The sequence below is a fragment of the Nerophis lumbriciformis genome, linkage group LG05, assembly GCF_033978685.3.
Source record: "Nerophis lumbriciformis linkage group LG05, RoL_Nlum_v2.1, whole genome shotgun sequence".
Classification (NCBI taxonomy): Eukaryota; Metazoa; Chordata; class Actinopteri; order Syngnathiformes; family Syngnathidae; genus Nerophis; species Nerophis lumbriciformis.
Window position 1 is genome coordinate 42,618,989 of NC_084552.2, and position 12,126 is coordinate 42,631,114.

A 12,126-nucleotide genomic window follows, 5' to 3' on the forward strand; every position below is an offset into this window, starting at 1 on the left:
GTCATTTTCTACCGCTTGTTCCTTTTGGGGTCGCGGGAGGTGCTGGAGCCTATCTCAGCTGCATTTGGGCGGAAGGCGGGGTACATCCTGGACAAGTCGCCACCTCATCGCAGGGCCAACACAGATAGACAGACAACATTCACACACACATTCACACAATAGGGCCAATTTAGTGTGTGTAGTGTTAACAAAATTAAATATACTTGTTGGATAAAACACCTGTTTTTTTTTTTTAAACAAATACTTAGGCCTGCTGTGCTACTGTATTTTATTCTTTGTCGCTATGGTGGTACTTGGAGAACCAAGTTTTTCTGAGGTGGTACTTGATGAAAAAAGTAAAGAAAACCACTGTTCTATATGTTACTATCTCACGTGAATGACAAATAAAACGGCTGTTTTTGAAAAGAATAATACTAAGAAACTGGCGATATATGAGAATGACGAATGATGAAAAACTATTTTACTATGGCAAGTATGGAAACCAACTTTTAGCGAGCTTGTATTAGCAATTTGCAAATCTTTTGAGGTACTTTTATCCCTTTCAGTCCATAGTGTAGATTAAACTCTCTAAACGTGTATTTATGAGCCTTAAATGTGTGACTTCCACTGAAAATGCTTAGCTTTTCCTTTTTCCCCAGTTAAAAAGTATCTACTGAGTTACAGTTTAGTGGCGTGAACGAGTCACTCTCACACACACAGCACACATGCCCAAATAAGGGCGTATATTAAATCACCTCCTTTTTGTTATCTCACTGCTGATGAGCTCACTTCTTTTCCCCCCTCTCTCTTTTTCAGACTGAGGGAAGTGCTGCACTGATTTACCTCACAGTGAACTTAAACATTAATGCATGCTGCCAAAAATAATAAGCAATACGTTAAATGTATCTGTGCGCCATCTCAAAGCACATTTCCGCCCCTTTTTTGTTGACTTTGAAGCTCTTTTTAGAGTTGGGCCAAACGATCCAATGCTTTTAGAAAGCGTTAGTTACTGCAGCACAGGGACCAATCAGAAGCCAGACTAAACAGGAAGAGGCGGCGTCTTCCTGTACGGGCCCAAAGGAGTCGCTGTAATCCCAGCGATATGTCGGATATATCATGGGTGTCCAAAGTGCGGCTCGGGGGCCATTGGTGGTCGGCAGCTATTCTTTTAACGGCCTGCGGCACATTCTAAAAATACATTAAAAAATTGAAGAAAAAGGAAAGCAGGTGAAAGATAATGAGGAAAAAGTTGCAATATTGACAACAAACAAACAAAAGTTAAAAAAATAATAATGAATCAAAATCAATGTTCTGAATTATTGACCAATTGAAAGCTCCAATTACTTCCCGTCAAATACTCCACTTTGAAATATTTTTGGGAGAAATATTGTGTACTTTGTGTGTTTGCCAAATAAAAAAACAAGGTTGTCTTTGACAAAAAGGGCATAAAACAAAAACATGACAAACTAATTCCAACGTATAATGGACAGATAGATCTGAAATTGATCTGGAGATTTAAGTGTTAAATGTAAAAAAAATTTTAAAAAAAATGGATGATTTATTTGATGCCCAATAATCTTAGTGGGATTTTCTTCTAAACGGTCATAGCTCAAAAAAAAAATATGAATTCAAATCAAGGTTGTTATGAATTCTTGAGGCTCCAATTTCTTCCCTACTTACTTTTGGAGAATATATTGCATGCATATTTTGTGTTTTTGCCATAAAAAGCATGGTTTTGACAAAAAAAGGCATAAAACATAAAAAAGAAAAGCTTCGTATTGACAGATAGACCTGAAGTTTATCTAAAGATTTAAGCATTGCATAAAAAAATAATAATATTTGACTTATTTCAAAACAATCTTCTGACGGAGAACCTTCCAGGTCCCCAGGACCAGACTTAAAGGGAGCCCTACAGGTTACAAAAGTCTATCTGTTGTATTGGTTTTGAAAATGAAAAATATCAAAAATGCATGCGTTGACTTTTCATTGTGTGGCCCTTGGTAGAAAAGGTTTGGACACCTCTGGTCTGTATAGATTGAATTGAGCGTATTGGTATTCGACTGTAAAAGTGTTTGACTCACAGCTGTCTGACTAACACTTGCAGCGTGCGTCTGCAAAGGCGTCGAGGGTCTCGCCGCTGTCGTCACTGTAGAGGCCGAGGAGGCTGCTGATGAAAGCGCCCTGCAAGTTTTCAGTCACATGAGCCATTAGTCAGTTTCTATTAATAGAAACAGGCACAGCAGCTTGTATATTATCTGGCAGCCTGAGAAAAAAAATCCCAATTTTTACCTCATTTCCTCCCCGCCCACCTAACAGCAGAATACCACGCTCTGTGACGACTGCTCACTTTTATTTTTAGCCCGCGGCAACCGCTTGCTCCTACTTGCAAACCTTTTGCAAATGTTTGTACAAAAGCAACCTTCTTTCAGTCAGCTGTTGAATCACGTAAACCAGAAAAGTCTTCTTTCTGCCTCGACAGAATATTTGTTTACAATTCCAGAACGTCAATATTTGTGGGGAAATAAGCAATTTAAAGGATGCATTATGCTTCTTTCTTCATTGTAGTGCAAAATAGTAGGGGCGCTGTTTTCCAGTAAGTGAACTCGTCAAACTACTTAGGCTGCTAGCCCCAATTTGTACGAGCAGCGGTTTTGTCCCCTGCCCTTTTTGACATCCCCAAAAAAATGGTACGCTATTAAATGGAGGCAAGTCAAACAATAGAGCCAGGCGGAAAAATGGACGCCCAGGCTGAAGCTTGTCCCTTAAGATTGCCCAAAAGATCATTGATTGGCTTTCTGGAACTATCTTCTTAACAACCTGACTATGAGTGACAACACACAGCACATGACCAATCAGCGGTTAGTTGGCCTCCACACAGCACTATGAATGACGAACGAGTAAGACAAACAACAAATCCTAACAGGAGGAATCTAATGCTCCACTCAAAGGGATTCAGAACACATATCTTTTGTTGCAAAGGACATGGTCCGATTCCCTGCCATGACATGAAAGCTAAACATTAAACTAAATCATGCAATGCAATCTTGAAAAACCAAAGTAAAGTTACTAGGGACGGCGTGGCGCAGTGGAAGAGTGGCCGTGCGCGACCCGAGGGTCCCTGGTTCAATCCCCACCTAGTACCAACCTCGTCATGTCTGTTGTGTCCTGAGCAAGACACTTCACCCTTGCTCCTGATGGGTGCTGGTTAGCGCCTTGCATGGCAGCTCCCTCCATCAGTGTGTGTGTGAATGGGTAAATGTGGAAGTAGTGTCAAAGCGCTTTGAGTACCTTGAAGGTAGAAAAGCGCTATACAAGTACAACCCATTTATCATTTATTATTTATACCAAAGTGAAGTTATTTCATTCTGGTAATGTTATTTCGTACAAAAAACAATCATTGACCAATTTGATTCCGACTCATTTAACTACAAAACATGCATCAAATCCCTTCAAACCACGGCCCTTTCAAGCCACGCACCCTGTACTAAGGCAGGACAGCGCCACGCCCAGGCAATTAGTGTTCTAAGGGGCACCTTGCCCCACCAGCACATTGATGTCGAACACAGCATACTCCTAGTACAAGTCAATTGAAAACAGAGTGCAAATAGGCAGTATAAAATGCATTTAATTATGGAAGGTCTCCAAAAAACGCTGCACCGCAACATTAACAGACATAATTTTTATAGTGTGGTGTATCATACTGATTTCATGTTTTCACACACTTTTTCAGAATGGTGTATAAGAATAAACCCGCCTTCCGCCTGATTGTAGCTGAGATAGGCTCCAGCGCCCCCCGCGACCCCAAAGAGAATAAGCGGTAGGAAATGGATGGATGGATGGATGTATAAGAATATACATTTAAAGGCTGTCTCTCAAATGTCGACTGTTATGTTGTTTAGTTAGCATTAGCGCTACATTTTGACTATTACTTTGTCTAGTTAGCATAAACACAACATGTCGACTAACATGTGGTCGAGTTAGCATTAACACAACATTATTATTATTATTATTATGTTGTGTAACTAGCATTAACGTTGCATGTCGACTGTTATGTTGTCTAGTTAGCATTGGCGCTCCATGTTGACCATTATGCTGTCTAGTTAGCATTAGTACTACATGGGGATTATTATGTTGTTTAGTTAGCCTTAGCGCTACATGTCACCTATTGTTTATTTAGAATTAACGCTAAATGACAACTATTAAGTTGTCTAGTTAGCATTAGCGCAACATGTCGACTGTTCTGTTGTATAGTTAGCATTACTGCATGGGTGCTTTGTAAGTTTGATAAGACTACTAAATATGTTGGAGAAGGAATAAAGAAAGCTGTAAAACAATTAGAAGCACACAGATAGAAAGATAGCACTTAGCTTTGGCGCGGCAGCAAACTTTTCCGGACGTTGTCGACGACAATGTTGTCTAGTTAGCATTAGCGTTACATGTCAACTGTTATCTAGTTAGCATTACTGCTACATTTCAACTATAATGTTGTCTAATTACTATTAGCGCTACATGTCGACAATAATGTTGTCTAGTTAGCATTAGCGGAACATGTCGACTATTATGTTGTATAGTTAGCATTAGCACTATATGTTGACTCTTTTGCATTAGTGCCACGTGTCAACTGTTGTCTCGTTAGCATTAGTGCTACCTATCCACTATAATGTCGAGTTTTACTGTTCTACAAATTAGACATGTTCACAAGTTTAATTTTGTTTTTAAAATGGTAATTATTGAGATAAAAGGTGGGTCAACAGTGGAGCTACGACAGTCTGGTGAGGTATAATATTGTGGTCAGGGCCACATGCTGTGTGTGTGTGTAGGGCCTCGCGATCCGTGGGTGCCATGTTTTGTGTGAAGAAGCACATGTAAAATGTCAATGAATGAATAACAAGGTGCTTCATCTGCATTTTTTACCACAAACTTATTCCGAGCTGCTTCCTGCTCTATAACTGGCAGGGATATAATGGCAAATTTTCAGTCACAAAGCAAATGTGCCTGTTTCGTCAGGCAGTTGTGCTGGCTTTATATCCTGGTTGATGTCAATATAGAAAAGTTCATACATATATGGTTTTATTATTACTATTATTATTATCCTTTGTGTCCTGGACATGACATTAAAGTGAATCCGACAGTGGAGGCTCCTCTATGGAGTCTTGGGGCACAAGGAGGTTAACCCCTTTACTACTGTTACCCCAGGTGGCCCTTGGCAAAGGCCTAGTACCTGACTGCCCCCTAGCCAGGGATACGGTGAAGACCTCAACGGCGGAAGACGGTAGATTTAAGAACTACCACAACGGCTGCGATGGCGGAAGAAGGCTGCAGCAGAAAAGGTTCCCCTGTCGTTTTGGACTCCATGCCACTGGACCCTGACCCGATTCTGTAAAGGATCGTGTGGTGACTGTCTGTGCACCAGTCTCCCCACGTTAAACTAAGTCACGCACAGGCATCCTCCATAAAGGGATACACCCCTACCAGGAGGATTGTCATACTCGTTCGAGTGACCGCCGATGATGATTATTATCCTGCACCAAAAAAAAAAAAAATTGAACACGTTATTTCCCATGAATTCGTTTTAGTACAAAATAGGCATCAAATTAAATTTAAGTTTGATTAAAAAAGTGTAAAAATATTTCACATAAGTAAAAAAGTATGAACATGTTTGTAAGGGGTGGGGGGTCCAAATAAAAGTTTGCTTAGGGTCCAATTTAGTCTGGTTATGGTATTATTATTATTATTATTATTATTATTATTATTATTACGAGTGTGATTCTGCTTATGCTTCAACTGTCAGAAATGCATGCACCTTATCTGCGTGTGTTAATTGAAAGAGCCCCTGTGCAAATGGTATGTTTATTCTACAGCCATGCTGCCCCCTGGTGGATGTTCCTGGCTCCTGTAGGTTAAAATCCAGTTCCAACTCTTATGATGACAGCTGTAATTTAAAAGATGACATTTACGAAATATTTCAAGTCACCTGATGGATTGTAAAATATGCCCCGCCTCGCTCCTGCGGGAGGTGTTGCGTTGAGTCAAGTTGTGGTATGTGTTAGTTAGTGGGTTGGAGCCAGTCGACAGCTGCCTCGGCTTCTACAACACAACTGAACGCCAAAATTACACAATTGAGCACCAAAATTAGGACAACATGGACTTTTCTATCAGGGATGCTAACGTGGAGGACTGCAAGGATGTGGCGCGGATGAACCTGGTGACGCGCACACACACCACCTGACTGCCAACAATAATCCATTTATGCTTAATTGAATGTTTATCTTAGGATCTGGCCGCGTACGAGAAGATCCCAGAGCAGGTGACAATCACACACAAAGGTAACAAAAATATGTGTTACATTCCTAAAGATAACAAACCTGTTTCTCAAGAGTGTGTACCACACAAATTCTGCGACTTAGATTTGGAACAAGATGGTTTCTCCAAGAACCCGTTCTTCCAGTGTCTCATCGCTGAGGTCCCTCAGCAGCACAAAAGTAAAGATGGTAAGAAGACAAATGTCATCATGAGACATCACCTCCTATCATATAGAAAGTCTAACATGCCAAGCAGATGTGGCCCCCAGTGGCCCCGAGCATCTCTTAGTGTTACTTGAAATGGGAACTGAGGTTGGAAAATGTTCAATAATGAAAACAGCGTCTTGGTGTGACCGATGTTGGAAGTAGGCTTGTACGGTATACTGGTACTAGTATAGTATCGTGGTACTAATGAATCAAGAATTGTACTATACTCGGTTTGAAAAGAACCGGTTGTAGGGCATGACAGCGTGTCGTCACGTCGTGACATTGCTGGTTTTACGAGCAGAGGAGCATGTTCGGCAGCGCACAATCACGGAGTACTTACAAGCAGTCACGGTGTGTAGACAGAAAAGGGAGAACGGACGCATTTTGACCGAAAAACTAAAGATAAAGGTGAAGTTATAACACTGAAACGCCCTCAGGAAGAGGTGCTTTAAGACATGACTAGCTAGCTAGCAGCTAACATCCATCCACAAATCCTCGCCTCCATGCACGACAAATAAAGTTTCATACAAGTATCCTCCCTGCAGGACGAGGAACAGCTAAACATGCTTCACTACACACCGTAGGAGGATACAACAGCTCACCGGCGTCACCGCTAACAAAAGCTAGCGCGTCTGAATGTAAGCAAATGCTATGGGTGGATCTACACCTGACATCCACTGTAATGATACCAAGTACAATAGCGTATATAGTCGATACTACTATGATTACATCCATGATTTTTATCGTCACAAAATCTTTTTTCCTTTTTAAAGAAATCATATTATGTTTAGGAAACTCAGGAAATATGTCCCTGGAGACATGAGGACTTTGAATATGACCGATGTATGATCCTGTAACTACTTGGTAATTTGTAGTATCATCCAAAACTAATGTAAAGTTTTAGATGTTCATTAGACAACGTAACAGTCAATATGTAGCACTAATGCTAACTAGACAAGATAACAGTTATTATAGCTCTAAAAAGTGGATTCATATTTCCTTTTTACAGCTTGTCCCTCATAATGTAGACAAAATAATAGAATGATAAATGACACAATATGTTACTGCATATGTCAGCAGACTAATTAGGAGCCTTTGTTTGGTTACTTACTACTAAAAGACATGTTGTCTAGTATGTTCACTATTTTATTTAAGGACAAAATTGTTATTCGATTGCAATAAGAAACATATGTTTAATGTACCGTAAGATTTTTTTGTTAAAATAAAGCCAATAAATCTATTTTTTTGTGGCCCCATTTATTTAGAAAAGTATCGAAAAGTATCAAAATACATTTTGGTACCGGTACCAAAATATTGGTATCGGTACAACCCTAGTTGGAAGTGATTAGGCTTGACTAATAACGGGGTTTAGTTTTGGTGATAGAATCCTTGTAAAGTACAGCATGGGTTTTGTGCATTTCCTTGCGAATGGCGACATTCAGCTTTTAATTTTCGGAGCTGGGGTGTGCCAGGGAGTAGTTGTGGTGAAGATAACAGACCGGGATTTTACTGGTGCAAGTGAGTTTAGCGTGCTGCTTAGTTCTTTATTATATATTATATGTGTTAAACAGTTAGCACGTTGTCTGTTACAGTATATTTTGTACATTTAGCATTAGCGCTATATATTGACTTTTATAGTTTATATTATACATTTAGCATTACTGCTACATATTGACTGTTATAGTTGATATTAAACAGTTAGCATTGGCACTGCATGTTGACTGTACAGTTTGTGTTCTCTAGTTAGCATTCGCACTTAACAGATTTTATCATTCGTAACTATGTAAAGCAGAACTATTTTGATTATACTGTAACTGTTTATCTATTCATCCATTTTCTACCGCTTGTCCGTTTCGGGGGTCGCGGGTGATGCTGGAGCCTATCTCAGCTGCATCCGGGCGGAAGGCGAGGTACACCCTGGACAAGTCGCCACCTCATCACAGGGCCAACACAGGGGCGGCATGGCGTAGTGGGTAGAGCAACCGTGCCAGAAACCTGAGGGTTGCAGGTTCGCTCCCCGCCTCTTACCATCCAAAAAATCGCTGCCGTTGTGTCCTTGGGCGGGACACTTCACCCTTTGCCCCCGGTGCCACTCACACCGGTGAATTGAATGAAGAATGATAGGTGGTGGTCGGAGGGGCCGTTGGCGCAAATTGCAGCCACGCTTCCGTCAGTCTACCCCAGGGCAGCTGTGGCTATATAAGTAGCTTACCACCACCAGGTGTGAATGATTGATGGGTTCTACATGTAAAGCGACTTTGGGTACTTAGAAAAGCGCTATATAAATCCCAGTTATTATTATTATTATTATTATTATATAGACAGACAACATTCACACACTAGGGACCATTTAGTGTTGATGTTCATGAAAAATGTAATGTAACATCACCATTTAGTATTTTCAATGTACGCAGGAAGAAAAGACATGTATGAATATTATGTTTCATTTCAGGTTACACATCGATCGGCTTTGCACTTTACTTCTACTCATACTGCGCATGGAGAGGGAGATCTATCTACTTGGAGGGCCTGTACGTCATGCCGGAATTCCGAGGTAAGCCTCATCAATGCACATCTTGTGTGTGTTTTTATTTTTTTTTACATCTAAATGCATTTTTTCAGGGCAAGGTGTGGGTAAAGCGTTATTGAGCAAAGTAGCACAGGTGAGTGATATGCTACACTTAACAGTATTATGTCTGTCGGCTGTTGTGTTGTCTAGTTAGAATTAGCACCACATGTCAAATATTTTGTTGTCTAGTTAGCATTAGCGCTATAATGTTAACGGTTATGTTGTCTAATTAGCATTAGCACTACATGTCGACTGGTATGTTTCTAATCAGCATTAGCGCTACATGTCGACTGGTATGTTGTTTAGTTAGCATTAGCGCTATAATGTTAACTGTTATGTTGTCTAATTAGCATTAACACTATAAGGTTAACTGTTATGTTGTCTAATTAGCATTAGCACTACATGTCGACTGTTATGTGTTATGTTGTCTAGTTAGCATATGCGCTATAATGTTAACTGTTATGTTGTCTAATTGGCATTCGCGGTATAAGGTTAGCTGTTATGTTGTCTAATTAGCATTAGCACTACATGTCGACTGTTATGTTGTCTCGTTAGCATTAGCGCTATAATGTTAACTGTTATGTTGTCTAATTGGCATTAGCGCTATAAGGTTAACTGTTATGTTGTCTAATTGGCATTAGCGCTATAAGGTTAACTGTTATGTTGTCTCATTAGCACTAGCACTACATGTCGACTGTTATGTTGTCTAGTTAGGATTAGCACTATAATGTTAACTGTTGTCTTGTCTCATTAGCATTAGTGCGACATATCGACTGTTAAAGTTGGCTAATTAGCATTAGCACTACATATCGACTGTTATGTTGTCTAGTTAGCATTAGCACTACATGTCGACTGTTATGTTTCTAATCAGCATTAGCGCTACATGTCGACTGTTATGTTGTCTAGTTAGCCTTAGCGCTATAATGTTAACTGTTATGTTGTCTAGTTAGCATTAGCACTACATGTCGACTGTTATGTTTCTAATCAGCATTAGCGCTACATGTCGACTGTTATGTTGTCTAGTTAGCCTTAGCGCTATAATGTTAACTGTTATGTTGTCTAGTTAGCATTAGCACTACATGTTGACTGTTATGTTTCTAATCAGCATTAGCGCTACATGTCGACTGTTATGTTGTCTAGTTAGCATTAGCGCTGTAATGTTAACTGTTGTCTTGTCTCGTTAGCATTAGTGTGACATATTGACTGTTATGTTGTCTAATTAGCATTAGCACTACATGTCGACTGTTATGTTGTCTAGTTAGCATTAGCGCTGTAATGTTAACTGTTGTCTTGTCTCGTTAGCATTAGTGCGACATATCGCTAATTAGCATTAGCACTACATGTCGACTGTTATGTTTCTAATTAGCATTAGAATTACATGACAACTCTTGTATTATTTAGTTATTAGCACTACATGTTGACTGTTATGTGGTCTAATTAGCATTAGCGCTATTTATCGGCTTTTATGTTGTCTCGTGAGCATTAGCGGAACATGTCGACTGTTATGTAGTGGAGTTACCATTAGCGCGCACGTCAACATTATGTTGTCTAATTAGCACTAGCGCTAAGCCTACATGTCGAATGTGCAATGTGATGACTGTTATGTGGCCTAGTTAGTATTAGTGCAATGTGTTGACTGTTGCAGCGGGGTTTAGCTGCAGGCTGCAACATGCTCAACTTCATCGTGATGCACGCCAACCAGTCGTCTGTGGACTTTTACATGCGGCAAGGCGGCTCAGACTTGACGTCTGATGTGGGCTATCACTATATGGCGTTCAAAGAGGACGCCCTGCAGCAGCTGGCACAGACCTGACACTCGATCCTTGACCATTGCAAGTGGAGACAATCAAACTGCCGTGATGTTATTGCTCACATTAAAGTTAATCTTTATAATTTCCTTCTTTCGCTGCTGTTGCCCGGGGTCACTTATGCAAAGGTAGCAAATTTGATTGGTTTGCTATTTTCATGTAAACAATGATTTCTGAGGTTTCTATGCTAATGCTGCTCGTCAAAGATGAAAGCCGTCACACTGTATGACAAGGAGTCCAAACTTTCATACTTTTTGTTCATCAAATCCTAAAAAAAAAATCCAATGTTGATCAACATATGCTGAACTCTCTGAAAAATCTTAGGTTTGCGTTTTAGGTGACAAATCAGTGTAATGAAATTGAGGTTTTTCCATTCCTTTTTCAATTTGTATTGTTAACATGCAAACATCACTGCTGTCCCCTTATTGTATATGAAAAATGTCTTCCAAATAATTAAATGAGTTACATTTATTGAGTTGTGATGCTTGTTAACTGTGAAGTACACACACACACACACACACACACACACACACACACACACACACACACACACACACACACACACACACACACACACACCATCATCGGCGGTCACTCGAACGAGTATGACGATCCTCCTGGTAGGGGTGTATCCCTTTATGGAGGATGCCTGTGCGTGACTTTGTTTTACGTGAGGAGACTGGTGCACAGACAGTCACCACACGATCCTTGACAGAATCGGGTCATGGTCCAGTGGCATGGAGTCCAAGACGACTGGGGACCCTTTTCTGCTGCAGCCTTCTTCCGCCATCCCAGCCGTTGCGGTAGTTCTTAAATCTACCGTCTTCCGCCTGCTCCGCCGTTGAGGTCTTCACCGTATCCCTGGCTAGGGGGCAGTCAGGTACTAGGCCTTTGCCAAGGGCCACCTGGGGTAACAGTAGTAAAGGGGTTAACCTCCTAGTGCCCCAATACCCCATAGAGGAGCCTCCACTGCCGGATGCACTTTAACGTCATGCTCAGGACACACACACACACACACACACACACACACACACACACACACACACACACACGCACACACACACACACACACACACACACACACACACACACACACACACACACACACGCACACACGCGCACATACAGTAATGGGCAATGTAGTAAGATAAGCTACAAGTTACTCTCGCAAGTTTAGAAGCCCTAGCGCAGAGCAGGATGACGATGACCCGCGCTCCCCGGAGCTCATTTGATTGGTCGCTGCAAAGTCACTTCTTCTTCT

General features: G+C 40.8%; 1 protein-coding gene across 2 annotated transcripts; it reads left to right on the top strand.

The window, feature by feature from the left end:
* The first annotated feature begins 6,014 nt into the window (after positions 1-6,014).
* sat2a.1 (spermidine/spermine N1-acetyltransferase family member 2a, tandem duplicate 1) lies at positions 6,015-11,323 on the top strand. 2 transcript variants are annotated; one of them, XM_061958856.2, is made up of 6 exons: positions 6,015-6,184; positions 6,254-6,286; positions 6,359-6,470; positions 8,941-9,042; positions 9,111-9,151; positions 10,703-11,323. In XM_061958856.2, exons 1-6 carry the CDS (start codon positions 6,122-6,124, stop codon positions 10,868-10,870), a joined length of 519 nt encoding a protein of 172 aa, XP_061814840.1. In that variant the 5' UTR covers positions 6,015-6,121; the 3' UTR covers positions 10,871-11,323. The 2 variants fall into 2 exon arrangements, with proteins under 2 accessions (XP_061814840.1, XP_061814841.1); XM_061958857.1 differs by having other exon boundaries at positions 6,018-6,184; positions 6,254-6,305; positions 6,387-6,470.
* The last annotated feature ends 803 nt before the right edge of the window (positions 11,324-12,126 follow it).